The 23,225-nt window shown below is 39.0% G+C and overlaps 3 protein-coding genes across 6 annotated transcripts in view; 1 reads left to right on the top strand and 2 right to left on the bottom strand.

Annotated features, from left to right (window-relative positions):
- Positions 1–103: 103 nt before the first annotated feature.
- LOC21388351 (ribulose-1,5 bisphosphate carboxylase/oxygenase large subunit N-methyltransferase, chloroplastic) lies at positions 104–13,357 on the bottom strand. The gene is made up of 12 exons (XM_024170876.1): positions 12,923–13,357; positions 12,045–12,208; positions 11,780–11,863; positions 11,592–11,649; positions 11,445–11,498; positions 10,667–10,738; positions 10,484–10,564; positions 10,034–10,206; positions 9,807–9,909; positions 9,597–9,728; positions 9,379–9,501; positions 104–467 (listed from the first exon to the last, which is right to left on the bottom strand). The coding sequence occupies exons 1-12, from the start codon at positions 13,298–13,300 to the stop codon at positions 381–383; spliced, it is 1,509 nt and encodes a 502-aa protein (XP_024026644.1). The 5' UTR covers positions 13,301–13,357; the 3' UTR covers positions 104–380.
- Positions 13,358–14,121: 764 nt separating this feature from the next.
- On the top strand, positions 14,122–17,787 carry LOC21388350. 2 transcript variants are annotated; one of them, XM_024170916.1, is made up of 6 exons: positions 14,122–14,564; positions 15,785–15,930; positions 16,385–16,437; positions 16,662–16,744; positions 16,958–17,040; positions 17,122–17,787. In XM_024170916.1, the coding sequence occupies exons 1-6, from the start codon at positions 14,145–14,147 to the stop codon at positions 17,252–17,254; spliced, it is 918 nt and encodes a 305-aa protein (XP_024026684.1). In that variant the 5' UTR covers positions 14,122–14,144; the 3' UTR covers positions 17,255–17,787. The 2 variants fall into 2 exon arrangements, with proteins under 2 accessions (XP_024026684.1, XP_010088353.1); XM_010090051.2 differs by having other exon boundaries at positions 16,385–16,553; positions 16,646–16,744.
- Positions 17,788–17,913: 126 nt separating this feature from the next.
- LOC21388349 (long chain acyl-CoA synthetase 8) overlaps positions 17,914–23,225 on the bottom strand; it is a 5,727-nt gene continuing 415 nt past the window's right edge. The window contains exons 2-13 of one of the 3 annotated variants that reach the window (XM_024170899.1): positions 23,146–23,208; positions 22,062–22,642; positions 21,861–21,941; positions 21,431–21,703; positions 20,960–21,091; positions 20,711–20,884; positions 20,341–20,570; positions 19,335–19,452; positions 18,941–19,072; positions 18,691–18,825; positions 18,385–18,591; positions 17,914–18,220 (exon numbers count right to left, since the gene is read on the bottom strand). In XM_024170899.1, the coding sequence (XP_024026667.1) occupies positions 18,056–18,220; positions 18,385–18,591; positions 18,691–18,825; positions 18,941–19,072; positions 19,335–19,452; positions 20,341–20,570; positions 20,711–20,884; positions 20,960–21,091; positions 21,431–21,703; positions 21,861–21,941; positions 22,062–22,610 (2,196 nt within the window). In that variant the 5' untranslated portion in view covers positions 22,611–22,642; positions 23,146–23,208 and the 3' untranslated portion in view covers positions 17,914–18,055. The remainder of the gene's footprint in view (positions 18,221–18,384; positions 18,592–18,690; positions 18,826–18,940; positions 19,073–19,334; positions 19,453–20,340; positions 20,571–20,710; positions 20,885–20,959; positions 21,092–21,430; positions 21,704–21,860; positions 21,942–22,061; positions 22,643–23,145; positions 23,209–23,225) is intronic. The other 2 variants (XM_024170893.1, XM_024170897.1) reach the window with 2 other exon arrangements.

Raw genomic sequence — 23,225 nt, 5'->3', positions numbered from 1 at the left:
TACAGTTTATTGCGTATATATAGAAGTAACATTTCTAGTATTTTCATTAATTTATATGCATACGGAGGAGGATTTCCTTATGATATGAATTTTCTTACCAAACGTCTCATTAACTATTCACTCGAACAACTCAGAAATCATGTCATTGTGTCAACTTCAAATAGCTTATGGAGCCTCAAAAAAGACGAGAGTGCAGAATTGCTACTATATGGTGTTTGTCACATTACATCTCTTTACATGACTGAATCCGCTTCTAAATGAATTACATTTTTCTCAATGTCTACCTCTTTTACACATATCTCACAAGATGGCCATGGGATCTGGATCGCGGTGAAGTTTCATTTGTAACGGATGGCAACGTTACGCGCGAAGAAATCATCTTATTTGAAAAAATTCCGCAACCCGTTGAAGATTTTTAGAGCTCTCAATTCACCACTTCTTATATCCCTCAATCTCCTCCGCAGTATCTGAAAACAAGGAAGATCATAAAAACATGAACAGGATTAGTGACAAGAGAGTCATATGGTGACTAAAGCTTCAAGGCAGCTCTAATAATATGTAGTGCTCACCAAATACAAGAGCTCTCAAGATTATGATTCTTACTTCACTCTAAATACCAATCAAAATAAAGTACCAGTAAAATATAGTAATCGACCAACTAATAGCTAGGGGACATGGAGATGGGATTTATTCTGACAGAAAACGGGTTTTTGGAACTTTTATCCGCCAAAAATTTTGTTAGCTGACAAGTTACCCCATAAACTTTTAATTTTGGCAAATGGCTTCATGAAGTTAATAGGGTATTTCCAAGTATCCCCAAATTAATAAGAACAAGAGCAGTTAAAATTTGAACGGAAGTGCCCTGTGAACATGACGTGACAACTTTGTTGTTATCCGAAATTCTAGTCTTTGCCCATCAAAGAGCTCACGTTTCCATCAACATATGAACATTCTTCAGCTATACGGGGCACTTTGCAACAGTTTACTTTGCAACAGTTTATTAAATTTAGAGGCCAATTTATCAAAATCAAATGTTCAAAATAACTTGTCAATATGCAAATGTTCGGGGGCAAAAACCCCAAATACCATGTTGGGATTTTTCATTGGCATTATTTTGTAAATTGAAAGAATTGATTTTGGGTTTGATATGGAGATTGATTTGCAGCATTGAATTCATTTGGAGATTGATTTGCTGCAGGAATCTTTTTTGAAAAGTTTCATATTCAATTGGTTTTTGATTTTTAGCATTATTCTGGGCATAATTTGATGATGAAATGATTGCATAATTTATTGGCAGCTGTTAAAAAAACATTTTTAGAAAGTTTAGTATATATGGAAACTGTTTGGAATCAATCAAATTGATTTGATTTGGTGGAAGTTAATTTTCGGATATTTTTGGCAAGTTGAAATTGATGAAATGATTGATTTATGGTTGAGTTTTTGTGGGCTGTATGAATCACTCATGTTTCTGAGGTGCAGGTTCGTCTGCTTTTATATGGGAAGATTTTAAGAATCAGCGTGGTTGACTTTTGCTAGGAACGTTTGGTCTGGTAATGTTTATTCCAGGAGGCCCAAGAAGGGCCCAAATACCTAAGCTACAGGTGTCACTTGTTGATAGGTCACATGAAAAATTCTGTTAGTGGCCTAACCGAATCATGAATAAAAGAGCTAGATGCTAGGCGTGAGGTAGGGAATTAGTGGGAGGAGGTAGCAATGCCTCGAAGCTGTGGGACTCTGCAATTATTTTGCTTACGTAGCTAATATTAGTCTAAGAGCTCTAAGACATTCTCAACACTCCTTTCTCAATTAATCTCCTGTGTTTGGCTAGTATTGGTGTGTGTTAGTTGCTAGGATTGTTTATTGCAGGTCGGTACTCATCAACTTGGTATCAGAGCGTCGATACCTGGGTATGGGAAACACGAGAATGGAGGGAAGGCTGAGCGCCATTGAAGAGGGAATGACGAACTACCAGACCGACATGGCGGCCATGCGAGAAATGATGCTCAAGATGCAGACCGGGCTCTCGCAGTTGCAAGATGTCGTTGTTGTGAAACTGACAATGGAGAAAAGGAAGCTACAGGCAGAGTCGTCTTCATCAAGTAGTTCAACGGAGGATCGCGAGGGGGGCATGAGAGCTCACCGATTACTGGGAATTATGGCTGAAGCGGGGTATGTGAGTCCTCGGAAACTGAAGCTGCCGTTTTTCACAGGAGATGAGCCACATGCGTGGTTCTTTAAAGCGGAGTAATTCCTCTACGTCAACAGTACGCCGGAGGAGGAGAAGCTAGCCGCCGCCGCAGTGCACCTCGATGGCGCAGCACTGGATTTTTTTCAGTGGCTAGAAGCACGTGCTCCAATATGTACCTGGGCCGAGTTTAAGTCTACCATGCTCCGGCGTTTTCGACTGTCCATGGCGGGCAACCAATACGAGGAGCTCATGAGCATCAAGCAGACGGGGACTGTGGGAGAATATTGCGGCCACTTTGAGAGGCTGTCGCACCGCTACTGGAGGCGTCTGACAAGTTCATGAGAGGAGCTTTCCTCCATGGATTGAAAACAGAAGTTCGGGCCGAATTGCGGTTGGCCCACACGCCAACCTTGCTGGACCTGATGGAAGTGGCCTAGAGAATTGAGGAGAAGAACTGGGAATTGGGCCGGGCTTTGGAACATAAGTTCAGGGGGGGGGGGGGGGGGGGGGGGGGAAGGCGTGGAACATTCAGAAGAACTATGGGTCGATGGAGGCTGTAACGTGGTCCATGCAGAACCTTGAACCCAGGTGTGTTCCCTTTAACCCTAAAACGGCAATGAACGAGGGAATGAAGCCACCGCCGTTCAACAACTCATCCAACACTTTTCCTTCGAACCACACTCCTCCGACACCCTCTCCACGCCGAAAAGACCCTTTCCACCGCCGTTTGACAGAAGCCGAAGCCCAAGAGAAGAGAAGGAAGGATCTATGTTTCCGATGCGATGAGAAGTTCCACCCGGGCCATCGGTGTGTGAATAAACACCTCAACGTGATGATTATTGCTGAGACCGTCGAAGGAGAAGAGCGGCCACTGAATGAGAACGAGACGGGAGAAGAAGAGAGTATTGAGAATGCCCGAATGGAGCTTTCCTTAAGCTCGTTGGTGGGGATAACTGGCAACCAAACCTTGAAGCTAAAAGGGAACGTGTAGGGATGAGAAGTCATCGTTCTGATTGACGGAGGAGCCTCGCACAATTTTATCTCACAACGGTTAATGGAGGAGCTCGGTTTACCGGTAACTCCTACGAAGCCATTTCAAGTTAAGATGGGGGATGGAGTGCGTCAAGGAGGAAGTGGGATATGAATAAACCTCCCATTGGAAATACAGGGGGTATGTATCACTCAAGATTTTTTCCTTTTTCCCCTGGACGTGCCGGAAGTGATTTTGGGCGTGGCTTGGATGAAACCTCTAGGGGATGTTTGTTTTAATTGGCAGCAACTCACAATGAAGTGCTCCATTGAAGGCCAACTGGTCACCTTCCACAGCAACCTAGCTTACACCAAACAACAAGCCCCTCTTAAGGCTATTATGAAGATGTTACTACGAGCTGAACAAGGAGCACTTGTAAAACTGCAAGCAATCCAACCGGAAGACCATAGCCCCTCTTCCAAAGTGCCAGAAGGTTTACAGAGCATCATCCATGAGTTCGGCAACCTTTATTGGCCCCAACGGAATTGCCTCCTCCGAGGGACTAGGACCACCGCATTCCTTTGGTCAGTGGTGCGTCACCACTGAATGTATGGCCTTACAGGTATCCTTACTCGCAGAAGGCGGAAATTGAAAAGATTGAGGTTGAGATGATACAAGCAAGCATTATCCGGCCCAGCAACAACCCCTTTTCGAGCCCTGTCCTGCTCGTTAAGTAGAAAGACGGAGGGTGGCGATTTTGTGTGGACTATCGTGCACAAAATAAATCACCATCAAAGATAAATTCCCTATTCCGACAGTGGATGAACTCCTTGATGGGTTAGGAGGCAGTAAGATCTTCTCTAAACTCGACCCCAAATCGGGTTGCCATCAGATCCGGGTGGTGGAGACTGACCAAGCCAAGACGGCATTCCGAACTCACGATAGCCACTATGAGTTCAAGGTAATGCCCTTCGGTTTATGTAATGCTCCGTTCACTTTCCAGAGTCTTATGAATGACATTTTTCATCCACATCTGCGAAAATTCATATTGGTGTTTTTCGACGACATCTTAGATAATAGTCCTGACCTTTCATCCCACATGAGTCACTTGCGGACTACCTTTGAACTATTAGCATTGAACCACTTAGTTTTAAACGGCAAAAAGTGCAAGTTTGAGCAGACTAGCATTGATTACTTGGGCCATAACATCTGGGGCGAGGGAGTAGCTACTGACCCCAGTAAAATTGTTCATGTCGTGGATTGGCTAGTACCACAGAACATTAAGGAGCTTCGGGGATTCCTTGGCCTAACCGGTTATTATTGCCGGTTCGTCAAAGACTATGGCGCACTGGCTGCCCCACTTACTCAGTTGCTTAAAAATGAGTCTTTTGGGTGGAACTCCGTAGCACAAGCGGCTTTTGAGGGTCTAAAAACAGCCATGACCACCTTGCCAGTATTAACCCTTCCGGATTTTAGCACTCCCTTTGAGCTTGAAGCGGCTGCATCGGGCTTTGGCATTGGAGCAGTCCTAATGCAAGGGGGCCGGCCAGTGGCATTTTGGAGCAAAGCCTTGTCAAAAAAGGCCCAAGCTCGTTTGGTTTATAAAAGATAACTTATGGCTATTGTTTTGGCAGTAACAAACTGGCGCCATTACCTTCTCGGGAGACACTTTATTATCAAAACCGACCAAAAAAGTTTAAAATATCACCTGGAGCAACATCTTATTGAAGGAGAACACCTGAAATGGGTGTTGAAATTAATGGGCTTTGATTTTGAAATCAAGTACAAGACGAGTACCTCTAACCGGGTGGCGGATGCCCTGTCAAGGAAGGCCAATCTTCATGAATTGGCCGCCATCTCTATTGCTTCCTTTGCAGGTTGGGAAGAGCTGGAGCGTGAGGTGCAAGAGGATGCCAACCTCCGCCGCATCATTCAAGACCTCGTTGACCCACACAGCCATCCAGATTACCAATTAAGTAGGGGATATCTGACTCATCGGGGACGCTTGGTATTTCCCAAAACGTCTCCCAAAATTCCCCTACTGTTGGCTGAATTTCACTCCACTCCGATAGGGGGTCACTCCGAGTTCTTTCACACCCACAAACAGATTTCTTAGGTGCTCTATTGGGATGGCATCAAAAGGGACGTCCACGAGTATGTCGCCACCTGCGATGTGTGCCAGGGCAACAAGTACTCTTCTCTTAGCCCCGCTAGCTTCTTACAACCACTTCCCATTCCTCAACAGGTTTGGGAGGACATCTCTCTTGACTTCATTGGAGGGTTGCCAAAAACTCATGAGTGGATACGATCTTGGTTGTCATTGACCGGTTATCCAAGTAAAGCTATTTTCTAACCTTATGCCACCCCTACACGGCTAGAGAGGTAACCACTTTGTTTATTCGCGAGGTGGTCTGCCTGCACAGGTTTCCAAGGTCGATCGTTTCCAATCGTGATCGCGTGTTCATTAGCCAATTTTGGTCTGAACTATTCAAGCAAGCCGGGACGCAGCTAAAACTTAGCTCCGCTTACCACTCGTAAATGAATGGGCAAACGGAGGTGGTTAACAGGTGTTTGGAGACCTACTTACTGAGTTTCATTGCAGGTAAACGAGGAACGTGGCCTAAATGGGTGATGTGGGTTGAATATTGGTTCAATATCACCTTCCAGTCTTTGGCGATAATGACACCCTTTCGAGCTCTTTCGAGCTCTGTATGGCCGAGACCCCCCAACTCTCTTGAAGTTTACGAATGATCCCTCCCCCGTGGAGGACGTGAACCAGCAGCTAATGGAACGCAATTCCATTGTCCAGGAACTCAAGGAGAATCTTCTCAAGGCCCAGGATCGCATGAAGAAGCAAGTTGACCAGCAAAGGCGCGATGTCACTTTTCAAGAGGGTGAGTTAGTCTACCTAAAATTGCAGCCCTATCGACTACGCTCGCTGGCCTCTCGTCCCAATGAAAAACTCAGCCCCCGCTTCTATGGCCCATTCCGTGTGCTGGAGCGAATAGGAGTAGTTGCCTACAAGTTGGATCTTCCTTCCACAGCAAAGATCCACCCTCTTTTTCACATTTCCTAGCTACGCAAGGCCATCAAAGCAGAAGAGCCTGTTCGTGATTATCCTGCTTTCCTTAGCGCCGATGGTGAGCTTCAAGTGCAACTGATGAAGTCATAGCCAACCACAAGTTGCTCAACGGCGACCACGAAGTCCTCATTAAGTGGCAGGGGCTGCCCTCGTTTGAAAACACATGGGGCTCAACCTCAGCCATATCTACTCAGTTTTCGGAATTTCACCTTGAGGACAAAGTGCATGTCATGGTGTGTGTGTGTGTGGGGGGGGAGTGTTAGGAACGTTTGGTATGGTAATGTTTATTCCAGGAGGCCCAAGAAGGGCCCAAATACCTAAGCTACAGGGGTCACTTGTTGATAGGTCACATGGGAAATCTTGTTAGTGGCCTAACCGAATCATGAATAAAAGAGCTAGATGCTAGGCGTGAGGTAGGGAATTAGTGGGAGGAGGTAGCAGCGCCTCGAAGCTGTGGGACTCTGTAATTCTTTTGCTTCCATAGCTAATATTAGTCTGAGAAATTTGAGACATTCTCAGCTCTCCTTTCTCAATTAATCTCCTGTGTTTGACTAGTATTGGTGTGTGTTAGTTGCTAGGATTGTTTATTGCAGGTCAGTACTCATCAACTTTCCGTCAAATTTTTCAGCTCTGTTGCAGTAATTGTTGCAACATAATATGTAACAGAATGTGTACAGTGGACTGCATTAAGGCCTCGTTCATTTAACCAATTCAAGTTTTCAGTTTTAGATTTTTACAGTTAAAAACTCTCAGAAAATGTCACATCTAACTTTTTCTGCTACAGTTAAAAGCTTTCAGAAAAATGTCACATCTAACTTTTTCTGTTACAGTTAAAAGCTCTCAGAAAATGTCACATCTCAGCTCGAATTGAAAACTCAAATTCACGCAGCGAACGGGGCCTAAAGTTTTTTTACAGCTGGTTTTTTTGGACATTTAATTGGAGCCTCACAACAATCTTAGTGGGACTTTAGAGCTTCAGAATTACAGAGAGTTAACTCATTTTGTGAGTCTTTATTTTTCACGTTCTTCAGAAAAAGAATTTGTAATCTTCGAGAGAAGACGATTTGAAATGTTGAAGGGAGTTCAACCAACGTTCTTCGAGAGAAGAATTTGAAGCTTTTGGGAGAGAGGACACTGCCAGCCGAAGGGAGTTTGCCGTGTAGCTTTTTAAGTCAAAGTGGTGCTCGCTGAGTAAGTCTATTGGGTAATTACAAGTTCATAGGCGTCATACTTAGAGAGGGAGTCTCGGGTTAATTAAGTCCATTTGAGTTGTAACATTGTTTACTTAGTGGATTGTTCATCATCTGGGCATAATCTCACGGAGTAAGTGGTTATCAAACCGCGACACCAATTTTCTTGTGCCCCTTTTACTATTTCATGTGTTTCTTATATTTATTACAACAAATTTAACAACAAACTTGGTAAAGAGATTAAATCGGCACATACAATTAGTATCAGAGAAGGTCACTAATGTGTGTTTTGGTGAGATCCTAGCGTACCGGTTTTGCAGGCAATGGCTTTCATTCTCATTCTAACAAGTTTGTGGTAGTCATTGAGGTGGAGACAACATTGAATGAAATGTTGTACCATCATATCCAGAATTTGTTGCTTGTTATGTTGTAACTGGTCCAACAACATATAGCATTGGATACATGAAGAAGGTTCCTATTTTTTTTTTAACAGGATTTTGGAGATGATCAGATCGTTGGAGCTCAGAGTGTTCAAATTGACGGTTCTCCTTTCTTAGTCTGCTTTGATCATTATTTTGTCAAAAAGGGGGAGAATAGTTTGTACAAACTTTGATTTTGTGTTGTGTGGTTCAAGGGGAGTTTCAATTTGATTGTGTTTATTTGAAACAATTTCCTTTGTTTATTTATGATTTGATATTTTGCCAAAACAATGCCAAAGGGGGAGATTATTGGGATTTTTTATTGGCATTATTTTACAAATTGAAAGATTTGCTATGGAGATTGATTTAGAGATTGATTTGCTGCAAGAATCCTTTTTGGAAAGTTTTAGATTTGATTGGTTTTTGATTTTTAGTATTATTTTGGGCATAATTTGATGATGATATGATTGCAGAATTGATTGGCAGCTGTTAAAAAACATTTAGAAAGTTTAGTATATATGGAAACTGTTTGGAATCAATCAAATTGATTTGATTTGGTGGAAGTTAATTTTCGGATATTTTTGGCAAGTTGAAATTGATGAAATGATTAATTTATGGATGAGTTTCTGTGGGATGTATGAATCACTCATGTTTCTGAGGAACACGTCCATGTTCGTCTGCTTTTATATAGGAAGATTTCAAGAATCAACGTGGTTGACTTTCCGTTAGATTTTTTGGCTCTGTTGCAGTAATTGTTACAACATAATCTGCAACAGAATGTGTATAGTGGACTGCATTAAAGTTTTTTTATAGTTAGTTTTTTTGGCTATTTAATTGGAGCCGCACAACAATCTCAGTGGGCCTTTGGAGTCTCAGAATTACAGAGAGTCAACTCATTTTGTGAGTCTTTGTTTTTCACATTCTTTGGGAGAAGAATTTGTAGTCTTCGGGAGAAGACGATTTGAAGTGTTGAAGGGAGTTCAACCAATGTTCTTCGGGAGAAGAATTTGAAGCTCTTAGGAGAGAGTGCACTGTCAGCCGAAGGGAGTTTGCCATGTAGTTTTTTAAGTCAAGTGGTGCTCACTGAGCAAGTTTATTGGGTAGTTACAAGTTCATAGGCGTCATACTTGGAGAGGAAGTCTCGGATTGATTAAGTTTATTTGAGTTGTAACATTGTTTACTTAGTGGATTGTTCATCATTTGGGCGTGGCCTCGCGGAGTAGTGGTTACTGAACCGCGATACTAATTTTCTTGTGCCCCTTTTACTATTTCACGTGTTTCTTATATTTGTTACAACAAATTTTACAACAAACTTAGTATAAAACTAACCGGTACCAACATACCGGACAAAAAAATGGCTTACAAGAGAAAAGCTATTCCTTCATTTTATCTTAAGCAGAATACTATTGAAATTGAAATTTTGGAATGCACGTTCTGGAAAGGATTGAGCATGTAGCAAAAACAAGTGATTCACATACTGAAAACAAGAAGAATAGTCAATCTGCAGTAGAAACTAGGTATGAGCTTACATATTGGGTACGGAACAGTATTCTTCGCTCGCTAGTGCATAGGTCTACAGCTAGCTGTTTCAGAAACAACCTTCGATTGAGTTGCTTAGGTGATGTCACATCTAAATCCAACGTTCCACTTTGCTGTTAACACAAAAAATTACCAAATTTTGTTACATAAATTTCTTGTAGATATAATAACACTTTAAACTAAGTAAATACGTAGATTACTCTTGTACCTGCAAGAACTTGTTGTACTTTGATATGCTAGATTCACAACTATCTAATATAAACTGTAGGGCTTCTTCCTCTATTTCAGGGTATCTTAAATCTTTCTTGATGTCGGTTTTGTTCGACGCTGCAGCAGCCATCTGTAATAAACATGTTTAAGATAGATTGTACGACAATAAAACCGCAATACACAAGCATGCAAGGTGAAACTATCAGACCTCGTCAAATTGGCTGCTCATACTTGGAGGGCTGACAGCTAAATAAGCATATGCCATTAATTCCAAAGGCCAGCCAGTGATTCGTATCGGATAACGTTGTGACCTGCCAAAAAAAGAATAAGGTTGCTACTATTCAATTACTAAGAAAATGTGTGAAAAAAACACAGATTCTGAGAAGATAGAAGAGGAAAAGAAATACTAGTTCTTAACTGATATGAGGTACTTACACTTGTAATCCATGCTTCCTCAGAGCTGCCAACTTCTGCTTATAACATTTATCAGATTTCGAAAGCGACAGTGATAACTCAACTGAATCACTAGGGTTTGTTCCCTCCTTTGGAACAAAACCATAGGACAGCAGTAGCTCTCCATTAGATTTCTTGCCATATGAGATGAAAACCTACATAGGTTATTCTCTTAATGAGCACTAACATATTATGTAAGTAAATCACGGAAAGTATCTCTCAGTTCATGAGTTCTAACTTGAAGTTATCTCCTACCCAGGAAAATAATTGCAAAAGTCCAGGTTAATTAAATTTTGCATTAAAAAAAAAAAGTTATATGAGTTATATGTACCTCCTATTATGGTTTTTTTTTTTTCCTTTTCAATTTACTCTTAAGTGACTTTGCTCCATAAAGATTTGAGCTTTTAATGGTGAAAAAGTTTCATTCTTTACCTGCTCACCTGGCTGATATGGCCGATCTGTTGTAAATAAAACTCCTTGAGATGATTTATCATAATCCAAGAATGTCTCCACCTAGACCAATCAAATACAGATAAATCCAAAATCGTTAAACTTTTTGCAGGTGATTTTTTTTTTTTTTCCCGAACTTTCTTATAAAGGGATTACTCAGAATACCTCACAATTGTGGTTCAGCATATCTGCCCAAGGAACCAAGGCAAACTTTCCGTCCATTGAAGGTAACCTGACCTGTGCAAACCAAATATGCTTAAACATCCAGATTTAGGCTGTGTTGGGCAGGAGAGGGAAAGAAAATCAGAAGGGAAGAAAGTTATATCACTTAGGTCAAGCAAATGGGGAGGAAAGAAAGAACTTTTCTCTTATTGTGTTCCGTATAGATTCCCTTCTCAAGTCCCTCCATAATAGAAGAGATTAAAATCGGGGTTCTTTGAAGGATTTAAAATCCCTCAGGTCTCTCGCCCAATGTAATCTGTCCTCTTTCCCCTCCTACTAAACAGCCTCACGTCCGGAAATCTTTCCACTAATTCTGCCCCCCATCCCTCATTTTATTTTTCACTCCTACCAAACAAGCTCTCAACGTCCAATTTCGAGCTATCTAATTGGTACTCTTTTTCTTTTTTAACCAAAGATGCAATCAGAAAGAGTTTTATGGAAAGATATTGTTGGACAACACCTGCAGTGAAGTCGGTTAATAGTTTGTCCTTAAAATAACATAAAGATGAAATCCTATTTCCCTGATTGGTATCTTAGAATCGCTATTTTTTGAGACTTTTTGAAAAGATCTCAAGACTTCAGTCCAAGATTTTTCTCTTTGAAGCCATGTATTTCTCATGACTTTAAGTTACATTAAGAAATCACAAGTTCGTGGAAATAATTCTCAAAGCAACTTATTATTTTCCACCGCATTCATGATGATCGAACTTAAATTACTTACCAAACGTGAGAAGAGAATGCCAAATGACCAGCTGAAGGTCTCCAAATTATATACCTACAAATCATAAATTGAGCAAAGAAAATCAGGATTTTGATTTTCTTTTTGCTAACACTTAGAGAACACTAGTTATGTAATGGGAATATGTACCTCTTCAGGAAATAAGTGAGGATACTTGGAAAATATCCTAAGCCTTAAATCTTTGTATCTGCAAAAGAAAGAAAAAAGAAAAACAGGAAGACAACTTTCAACTTGGTAAATGGGAAGATCATCTACTCGCCAAAAGTGGCCAGTCAAAGAAAAAACAGTAAAAAGGAATAGCTAACACAGAGACCTACGTTCCAATGACATTTGTAACCCTTTCAATCGCCCTCTCTCTAATCTGTGATGCTTCCAAATATCGATCTAATTCATCGCGTGTCCTGAAATGAAACTAAAGTAATAGAATTAGATTAGTAAAAACCACAATCATAATAGTTGATAAAGAGACGTTGCAAAGGAGAAAAGAAAACTAAGAATTGACTCTTTCTAAGGAAGTAAAAAAAAAGACAGTACACATTTGAAAGACTTACAAATCCAAAAGGTGATAAAAAGAAAACTTACCAATAGAGGAGTGAATAAGGTTGCCGAGGTAATGCAGAAATGTAGTTGCTCCATCTTGAAGATTCCATGAGACTTGCCTCACTTATTAAGTAGGTTGCTAGTAATGGCCAATCAGGAACTGAATTCTTTTTCATCACTTCACCAGCCTCCTCACAGCTCCATTCCTTGCATTTCCGAAACACACATGAAAAATAAATGAGAAACTGGGATCACTTTGTTGTGTTAGTAATAAATTAGGAGAATTCTATGGTTAAGGTATGGGAAAAATATCCTACTAATAGGACACCTGACTGTCAGGTTTTCATCAAGTTCTGCTAAATTGTCGTATTTGTTTTAATATGATTTAATTATGATGTGATCTGATAAATCATACCAAAGAAAAGTTGGTGGGGGAATACATATGGGTTGGTACAAATTCAAACTAAGGCCCAAGACCTGAGAACCAAAAATTAACATCCAATCACCCTAATGTTAGATTACCAATTCTATTCGAAAGGCTAATTCGATAGCGAAGGCATATGGGCACAACTTCAAAATAAGTCCTAACTAGTGACAAATTAATAAGTTTCTCTTGAAGGCCTGACATGGGACAAATAAGAAGCGCAATTTCAGAATTCAAAAGTTCGAACTCAGGATCACCTGCTCTAATACCATATTGGATCACAAATTCTCAGGCACATAGGAACAAGGTCACCGATATTAGCTCTCATTTCTTTAATTACAATTTTCTAAACTTCACATAAGAAGAACAATGGTGAACAATCAACAACAACAAACAACAAAAGCAATAAAAAAACAAAAACCAAGCATATTATAAGAAACAGAAAAGAACGACTTTATTATTTCTTGTTTGGGGGGCAAGAAAAGAATGTTCTTACAGAGTCAGCAGAAATGACAAGAGAAGGAGGCACAAAAAGCAGCTTCTCTCCTTTCCGAATGTTCTTCAAAGCAACCAAGCCTCTCTCTCCTACGTCCACTCTCTCAATGGCCATCTTCTGCGGCGGAAGACCCGACTGCGACAGCCATTTCTGAAGGGCCGAGGCGTTCTCCAACGAATCTATGTCGCATCCCCAAGGAATGGCGTTCTGGGTCGTTGTCGTTTTGGTGGTCTCGCTCGTTGAGACTGAGCACTGGATTGGAATTGTGGGGTTTCTGCGGAAACTCAGTACTGGGTGTAGCTGAGGCAAGTGGGTTTTGTGGAATGGATGGAAGTTTGATATCAGAGAAGTTTGTAGGATTCCTGAAGCTTCAGCCATGGCAGAGAGAGAGAGAGAGATGAGACCTTATCTTCTGCTGAGGCTTGAAAGGTTGTTATATACGTATACATGTGTTGGTTGGTTTATGGTCGTTTTTACGGTTTAAGTAATATACTGCCTCACATAATTTTCTATTAGGAAATAAATAAACAGGGATTTTTGCTTCCTTAATACATAATTAATTAGTACAAATTTGTACAAATCCATTAACTTTTGGGTCGACAAATTCATTTTTTGCAATAATACTCTTTTTCAGCAAAAAAAAAAAAAGACAAATTCATTTTTTTTTTCTTAGCATATAATACGTTGAACAATTTTAAGATTTAAAATTTGAATTTATGTTTCATAACATGAGACGAACGAAAATCAGGAAGCAAAACGGAAATTGAGTTGGGGATTAAACTTTTTTATTTTATAAAAATAATTGTTATGTTTACCTGAATCAATTAGTTATTGATTTATGGATCACAATCTATCGTGATCAATCAATAATTAACTAATTTATTATTAATTTATCAACAATTTATTATTAATAAATATGTATTTTATTAATTAAAATTAATAAATTACAACGTAATTTTAATTAATTATTAACTAATATTCATTAATAATAAAAGAATAATCGATAAATCTACCATTAAGTTAATAAAAAACAGTCATTTTTATAATTTTACAAAACTGCCTCCATTTATGAAAAATATCCTTAAAAGAAATATATTTGTAAGACACATAAAAGTGTTCACAATTAACGTCGTCGTATCAAGGGTAACAAGTATTATAACGTAGGATTAGAATATGAAAATGACCGGAAAAATCTTCCAATCACTCTTTTCCAGTTTCCACCATGTTGAGCAATGCGAGCCTCATCTCCTGCAACTTCTCCAAGACCTTCCCATCTTCCTCACTCAAAACCAAAACCTCAAAACCCAGAAACTCACTTCATCTTCAACCTCAAAACCTCAAACCAACAACATTACTTCCCAAAACAAATTCTGGGTCTTCGACTTTCAGAATCCACAACAACAAAGCGTCAATCTTCTTCCCACTTGTTCAGCAAAAGGGTCGTCTTCAAATATGTCGTAGTGCAAAAAAAGGTCAAAACCCAGAAGACCCAGTTCTGAGTGATGTAGATAGCTTGAAAACCGAGGCTGGAAAAGGTGGAAATGTTGGTGACTGGTCTGATTGGACGACTTCAATTTTGCTCTTTGTGCTATGGGGTGCTCTATTGTACTATGTTTTCAATCTGGCTCCCAACCAGACTCCGGTATTGTATAGCTATCTATCTATCTATATGTGTTTGTGTGTGTGTGTGTGTGTATCTATATATATGTGTGTTGATTTGATACAAGTGTATTGGTTTCATTTTTGTCGTCAAAAGATTGATTATTTGGTTTACTTACTTGAAGTGGATTCCCTCTCTCCTTTCATAGGAGTTAAACTGGTTACTGAAATTGAGGTAGTTTTTCTTTTTTCCTTTAATTACATTGGTGGAATTTAAATTTATCAATGCTGGGCAATTTGGATTCCGAACTTATAATTGTGAGAAATAGTACCTCAAATTTGGAGATTAGTTACAATTATGGTCCAATAGCTGAGATGTGTCAATTAACCGGCGGTGATGCCTTGTAATTTTTTGCACAAATACGGCCCAAATTTTTCGTAAATTAGCAAGTTAGGCCTTAAACATTTTAGTTTTGCCATTCAAGACCTTAATTGTCGTCCATTAGTTGGCATCCGTTATCTATTGGATTGCATCGTCAAAGATTGTCAAATTAGAGACCTAATTCTAAATGCCAAAACTAAAAGTTTGAAGTCGAAATTGCTAATGATAGGAAGTTCAGGGTACATCGTGCATATTACCCTTCTATTTTTGTTGTTGTCATTGACAAGATTGCTTTGAAATCTTAGTTTTATATTTTTTTTTTTATATATTCTTTCTAATTAAATTTTATTTTTATATTGAGGGGGACTAATTAGCCAACCCCAATTAAATTGGGATTAAGGCTTGTTGTTGTTGTTGTTGTTGTTGTATTGAGGGGGACTAATATTAGTCTGAATTGGCACTGCAGAGCTACAACGTGAATAAATTGTGTATTTTCAATAGAAATGCTCCTCCATAGTTGGCATCTGAAAATTAGAATATGGTGCTTTATTGGCTAACTGGAGAACATATAGAAGTTTTCGCTGTTTGATGGTATTAACATTTCTTGATCATTATGCTGTTTTAAATTGTGAATGGAGAAGGAAAAGAAATATGAACTAGGCCTAAAAAACCTTTTCTCGAGAACGGTCTGTGTTCTTTCTCTTTTGCTCCTTGTAGAACTTTTCTTATGCCAAGGTCTACACTGCAGATAATACTAACAGGATTGTCTTGACATTTCCCAAATGTCAATGAAGTACGTAAACCAGAATAGCCTTTACACTGTCGATCTATTTTCTGAAATTCCTAAAGTATCATCTTTTGTTTCTATGTTTTTTGCTCAGTCAAGGGATGTGTATTTCTTGAAAAAGCTCTCGAATCTGAAGGGGGACGACGGTTTCAGAATGAATCAAGTGCTTGTGGCGCTATGGTACATAATGGGTTTGTGGCCATTGGTGTACAGCAACCTGCTGCTTCCGACAGGTAGAAGGTAGTTCTGCTAAGTGCCAGACCCCTTTTTTTTTCTTTGTTCTTGTTTCTTGAATGCCTGCTAAGTGCTAATGCTTTGTACCTCTTTTATCCAGAAAATGCATTCCCTACCATTGATAACAATTCCGAGTTCAATTCCAATGAGCGATCATTGAGTCCTTACCTAGAAAATTCCAAAATAAAAACTCAGATTTATTCAGTTCATCTGCATTCTTAGTTTTCTACTCAATGTGTGTGTGTTTTAAATGAATGTCCATTAGTTTTGTGTCATAACATATAGGATGACGCTTGTAAGCTATCTTCTTCATTAGCTGTCTTAAGTAGCATGACTAACGTCAATCAGTCGGCCGTCAGTGCTGCTAGGGGCAAAAAAGGAAGCAGCTCAAGCAACATTCTTTTCCTCTACATCAGTGTTTCAGAAATGCATAAGCTGAATTATGATTTTAAATTTGCAGCTCAAAAAGCAATGTTGCAGCCTGGCCTTTCATCGTGCTTTCGCTCTTTGGGGGTGTGTATGCTCTTCTACCCTATTTTGTACTTTGGAAACCTCCACCTCCTCCTGTTGAAGAATCTGAGCTCAGCAAATGGCCTCTGAATTTTCTAGAATCAAAATTAACAGCCGGGGTGAGAATTTGTTTTGTTAAATAGTTCCCACTAATCACAAACAGTTGGTGATAGTTCTCTGAAACTGTATAGTTAACTCCATTGGACATCAGATATCACTTGCTGCAGGACTAGGTATATTCGTTTGCACCGGATTAGCTAATGGAGGCGATTGGAAGGAGTTTTTCCAGTATTTCAGGGAAAGCAGATTTGTAAGTGTTTCAAAACCCATACATTTATAAATGTAATGGTTTTTCAGCAATTTCTCATACTTCAGAACGTTGAATGTTGTTTACTCCGGGTCTCATAAGATCATGTTGTATGATTATTGTCATTATTAACATATGTAACCTTAACAATTTAGAGAAGTTTAGTTTACAATTTTACAAGGTTTACGTAAGACGTTGAACCTTCTTTTTTCCCAGATCCATGTCACTTGCCTTGATTTCACTCTACTATCAGCATTTGCTCCATTTTGGGTTTACAATGATATGACTGCGCGGAAATGGTGAGTGATGTAACGTCAACAGTATATTTCTTTCAATCGAAGCGTAGAACTTTTGCATATTTACTTGAATTCTTGTTGCAGGTTTGACAAAGGGTCATGGCTTCTACCTTTATCATTGGTACCGTTTGTTGGTCCGGCTTTGTATATTCTCCTTCGACCACCATTGTCGACATTGCCTGCGTCTTTGAGCAGTACACCATCTGAACCAAAATGATGCTTGAAAGTCTTTTCAACGCGGTCGTTCATACAACGAGATTTTCATACCTGTTCGTGGAGATGAAGCGTATATTCCATTGCCAACATGCATAAAGACTCAACAATGAATGAGATGGTTTCGAGTCTCAACATACAATTGCTTAGCCTCGGAAATCAGTTCATCCATCAATGATGCATGCCGACGCGCTTATAGGAGGACAAACAGTGTATGACTTACAGAATTAGTAGATTTTCATAAAAAGCTTATATCCCTTTGGCATTCACAGTCCACTGGACGCTTCTATCATTCATTTCTGTCCCTTCATTGGGCAGGTCAGTTGGGAAACACGTACATGACTATTGCTACTATTTCTTTGACTTTTTCTAGAAGCAAAAAAAGCTCAGTCAGTTTATGGTTTAGCAGAGACAAGACACAAAAAATTTATGAAATAGCAACTCATCGCCAAGTCATCGTTTCACCTAGTTCAGGCTTCAGGGCCACTGGTAGTAATGCCTGTCTGTTTTCTTTGCATGCATAAGATCGTGAGAAAATGGCTTTAATGCTGATAGTGCAGTAACATCAACCATATTAACACAAACATCATCGGAGACATTACGATGGGATTGGAAATGAACATAGAAAATATAACTAAGAAGATTACACCATCAATTCGTTTAAAAGTCTCATATTGCTCGGATATCAGAAAAGTGAGCTTTAACAAAAAATAAAAAGAAAAGGAACACGATGACCATCTAATTCAACATATAGGAAGAGAAATTAGAGAATATTATTGTTTAACCACTGCATTACTTCACTCCTTCATTCATACAACTTTGTGAGCTCATTTTTGAACTTGGACTTCAGCTGTTCCCTCTTTATCTTTAGAGCCGCAGTGACCAATCCAGACTGGGGTGTCCACGGATCTGCAAGCAACTTAATCTTAGCAGGAAGTTCAAACTTGCCCAGTTTTGCAGCTTTTCCTACCTGCAAGACAGTAATTTGAATTTTTTAATAATAAAAAAATGGCATTACGAAATTCTTCGGTAAGATTTAAAAAGAAAAAAGGAGTTATAAACAACGCATCATTTCTTGAATGCATGAATGCATAATTTCTTGAAAATCTTGTAGAAAGGCAATGGTAAACAAACCTTGGAGAGGGACTGTTGAACCTCATTTATCGCTTCAGCTTTCTCACACAGGTCATGGATATCCTTATAATCGATGCCAGCTTCTTTGGCCCACTTCTCAAGAACTTGATGTACAGGAACAACTAGAGCTACACAGTAGCTGTGAAAGGGATCCGCATGTAACATAATGTTGTCCACGTAATTACTCAACACTAGCACAGATTCAACCTGCGGTGATGGCAGCAACTGTGCAATGAGCATCCTAGAAAATCTACAGAACAATTCTTTGGTGCATTTCAAAAATATTGGCCAAAATTGTGAGTACACCTTTCCAAGAGAAATATATTCTCCATGTTGAAGTTTAACAATGTCCTTCTTCCTATCAATAATCTCTAGGCACCCATCAGGATGAAATCTTCCAATATCTCCAGTATAGAACCAACGCATACCATTCTCATCAACCTGCAGAATGTAAAACACCCTAAGACCCAGTACTTCCGAGCTGTGAGGATGATGTTGCAACACATATATGTCCATACTTGATATATACACTCATAACTAGGGCCTACAGAATCACCTGGTACACTTCCTCAGTCTTTTCTTGATTCTTAAAGTAACCAGCAGTTACACTGTGTCCACCAACAAGGATCTCTCCTCTTGGCATCGGTTTGTCAGACATCATATAGCCACCTTCTTCCCAAGACACAAGCTGCATTGCAGCAGATAAGACATTAAGTTCCAACTCTTAAGAAATCCAAGTTATAATTTCTTTGGAAATCAACTTTTAATTGTTATTGGTCGTTAGCACAAATGACCTCAAATGAGAAAAACCTTGTACTAGCTAAAGAAAAAAAAACGTACAGGTTGGAATTTTCCAAACATGACAATCGACATTACTCTTCTAGTCTAAGCCATTACGATCCCAATCATAAAATGACCTGACTTTTCTTGGAAAAAAAGATTTGATATACCTTAATGTAGGAACAAGGAAGGGGTGGTCCAACACGGCCCACTGTTGTGTCATCTGCCTCTGAAAAAGCAGCTCCTGCAAATGTTTCTGTCAAGCCATATCCTTGACCAATAGGAGTCCTGTGTAAAAAACCCATAAACAGCAAGTGAAGTTAGATAGAGACCAATTAAGCAAAAGATAAGAAAATAAACCAGATAAGCAGAGCCATCACAAGAACTTCAAACCTAGTCCAGCATGGAACTAAATCTCACAGTAGTTACTGTCCCAATGACTTGGTTGAAATAGTTTCTTTCTTGAAGATGAATGGATTCATGTAATCGTTATTTCTGAATGTTTGACATATAACTCTAAAGCGTAGGAACTAGATTCCAACAATCTTTCTGAGAACAGTCCAACAATTCATCATAATCAGGATTTAATGGTAACATCCCTCAGGATATTCATCTTTTTACTGAAAGGATCAAAGTTACTAATAACTTACACATGACGAATGATGAACCAAAAACTTACACTAGTGGAAGCGCCTTCTAGAAATACAATGCTAAGAGGAGAGGACAGCAGAAAATACAATATAATAAAAGAAGTATTGAATCTGCTTATATCTATCCCTAAACTCAAGGAATCCATTGACCACATCCTAGCTAATGTAAGGTAATATTGCAATTGAGAATTATTTATTTTTCGGTGACGAAAAAATAAATACGTTAAGAAAAACTCCACCACTTCCCCACCCAGAGAAAAAAAAAAAAAAGAAAAAAAAAACAGAAGAAGACACAACCTATGACAATTTATGAACTTCAGGCTAGTCCCGAGTACCAGAACTTGGCCGCCCGTTTTATGACTTCAAGAATTTTTTAGTAAATGTACATATTAACACTATTCAAACTAGAGGGCCGTTACCCGGTAAAATTGTAAAACACATAGGATTTATTAACATAAAACAGGAGAAGCTTAAACCTCGAAGTTGATTTCTAATCTCTGTGTATCAAAAGATGCAAAAGTGTTACCCCATGCAGATATTGATGAAACGTTGTGAATTCCCGGATAAAGGAGCTCCACCACAGAGCATAAATCTAAGCTGTCCTCCAAGTAAAGTACGTATTTTTTTGAAGACAACAAAATCCCATAACATTTTCTCAAGCCCCCAAGCCCCAAACCAGCTTCCTTCCACTGCTGCCAGTCGACGTTTATATCCAACATTGAAAAGAGTCTTTACTAGACCCCCATTATCCTCAACCTAGAATGTATCCCAAAAATAAAATATAACATAATATAAATAAATAAAAACACAACAACAACAGCAATAAACTCCATTAACACATATGCATGAAATCATTATTGGTGCCCCATAGAAAGATTAATCGAATAGATTTATACCTTTTTCAAAACTCCATCTCGAACACGATCCAGAATAGCCGGAACTGCGGCCATGAGAGTTGGCTTTAGCACAGAAGCATCTCCCCTAGTTCCCTTCTTAATTTTAGTTGAAGTGTCTGTGAAAGTCAATGGTGATCCATAACCAATTCGACATCCTGCAGCCAACATGACAGACTGGACATCCACAACAGTGTTAAAATAATTCTCAGACACTAACATGCACAAGTTAAAAAGCAAATACAAAGGTACCTCTGCTGCCAGTTCAAAAACATGAGCCAGGGGCAAATATGCCAAGTATACATCTTTGCTATCAATTCCTGGGATCACTGTCATAACTGCCGCAGCAGTTGCTACAATGTTGCCATGCGTTACCATAACTCCCTAGATAACCATCAAAAAATATCACCATGCAATCTCGGGTATGATGAAATAACTGCTCAAATTTCAATATTTACAGACGTAATTAAACAAGTACTCAATTCAGAAAATTTTCGTTTATAATTTATATTTTTGTGTATCTAGATAAAGAACTCAAGAGAAACTCTATTACAATACACACATCCACAGCCACCGGCCCACCCAACCACACTTGATGTCATCTCTAATGATGGACCAGTTGCAAAAATTTAATCAATATGATTTGGATCAGCACGATTACTTTAGCAGCAAATGGAACCAAAATGGAAAACATAATTAAAGGTAAACAAACAGGAAACCAACCTTTGGCAAACCCGTACTGCCACTTGTGTACATAATAACTGCAATTCCATTCTTAGAGGGTAGGTTTGCAGGAACAGGACTCGTCTTACCAAGCCTCTCAACTTCAGAAAAGGATGCAACTGTCCAGTCGCTCAAACTTTCAAACAATCCATTATCCTTTGAACTTCCATCATCCTCAATATATATAACATTCTGAATCGTTTGAAGGCTTGTTCTTATTGCTGCCAACTTCTTCAGCTGCTTAGAATCACATATCAAAGTCGTTGCAGAGGTCTGTCCAAATGTCAAATAGCAAAATGAGGACCATTCAAAGTGTTCAGGATTGATTTTATTTTGATGTATTATAACAAAAATGCATGATTACCATAAATCCTTCATTCCCTAACAGATATAATAACCCCAAACTTTGACAATGACTACGTCACCTCACCTCATTGAGTGAATGGATTAGCGCATCCTCACCAAGAGATGCATAAACAGTAACAACAGTAACATTTTGTCGAAAGCATCCCTGAAAGCAAAGAGAATTGTTAGCATTGTCTCTAAAGTATTATGGAGAGAAAAAGGAAAAAACATCAAAGTTGACAACAAGAACCGAAAATAAAAATGAAGAAAAACATAGAAATGCTACCTGGAAAGCAATCAACCACTCTGCCCTGGTTTCGGAAAAGATTGCGGCACGAGTGTCAACATTGTGGCCTAATTTGACAAGCCCAGAAGCAAAGTTGGATGCACGATCTAATACCTCACCATAAGTCTGCCATTCATAATCCCCCAGGTGAAGCTTCTCAAACTTCCTACCATCGCTTGCGGTGACAAATTCCTTACTAATTAGCTTCCTTGTTCCAAGAAATCGATTTCGTGAATTCTTTTTACAAGATTGCTCAAACAGAGCTGCCATAGTTGTCGCTCCTTCCCAAGGAACTGCGACCAATTCAGTTACACGCGCATTGCGTACTGCATAACCTGCCTTTCCACCAACATTTACAGGAACTCCTCTTTGTTTTCCCCTTTTATTTCCCAAAAGCAGAGAGGAAAGAATTATGGGTGTAAGTATCCCAGCAACAAGAACAGCAATATTTCCATACACTCCATAGCTTTTCAAAACTGATGAGAAATCACCAGATTGAAAACTATCCGGTGTTTGCGTGTCCAGAAAACCTCCTTCCGAGCTCCCCATTATTGAATCTTTGTATACTGCAAGATTAACTCCTTCACAATGATTAGTCCCATAAGATAGTATAACTTCCACCAGACTAAACAAGGAACGAATTGGTCAATAAACCATAAAAGCATTATGTATATACAAAAATTTTCTCTGTACAGTGTTGTTACTACAGCTAAAATTTTCGAGCACAGGTAAGACATATCCAGATATCCCCACATCATCCAATAAAACCCGTCATGTATACATACAAAATAAATTGGAACAAGATTTTGCAGCTTGGCTCACACAAAACAACCAATAAGAAACCACCAACATTCTATTATATAAATAAAACAAAAACCTGTAGTATCAATTTCAACAATTTACTATTCAGTAATAATACAAAATTTAACTAAACCCTCGCTTACACGAAAAGAAAAGAGCAAAATAGATTTTTGTCGTGTTTGCATATATCTTTAACAGCCGTATGATTTCAGAATGTCAAAAACAGAACAGAGTGGAAAAAAAAAAAAGAACAACACACACACACAAGCTACTAAAAACTTACTTGTTCAAGATTTGGTTTTCACTTGGCTTAAATATTCATGTTCAATGTACCTTCACACAATATCTGAAATTGCAAACTAT

This window comes from Morus notabilis, unplaced genomic scaffold (assembly GCF_000414095.1).
Source record: "Morus notabilis unplaced genomic scaffold, ASM41409v2 Scaffold249, whole genome shotgun sequence".
Taxonomy (NCBI): Eukaryota; Viridiplantae; Streptophyta; class Magnoliopsida; order Rosales; family Moraceae; genus Morus; species Morus notabilis.
Note: the sequence above shows the minus strand (reverse complement) of the source record. Positions and strands in the feature narration are given on the sequence as shown.

Bases quoted from the DNA above. Each gene is read 5' to 3' on its own strand.
- LOC21388351 (XM_024170876.1), bottom strand. From the start codon at position 13,300: ATGGCTGAAGCTTCAGGAATCCTACAAACTTCTCTGATATCAAACTTC. The intron at 10,207-10,483 runs GTAAAGAATGAA...TAACCTATGTAG, and splicing joins CATATCAGCCAGGTGAGCAG to GTTTTCATCTCATATGGCAA. The intron at 9,729-9,806 runs GTCTGATAGTTT...TGTTTATTACAG, and splicing joins TGAGCAGCCAATTTGACGAG to ATGGCTGCTGCAGCGTCGAA.
- LOC21388350 (XM_010090051.2), top strand. From the start codon at position 14,145: ATGTTGAGCAATGCGAGCCTCATCTCCTGCAACTTCTCCAAGACCTTC. The intron at 15,931-16,384 runs GTAGTTCTGCTA...TTAAATTTGCAG, and splicing joins CTGCTTCCGACAGGTAGAAG to CTCAAAAAGCAATGTTGCAG. The intron at 17,041-17,121 runs GTGAGTGATGTA...TTCTTGTTGCAG, and splicing joins GATATGACTGCGCGGAAATG to GTTTGACAAAGGGTCATGGC.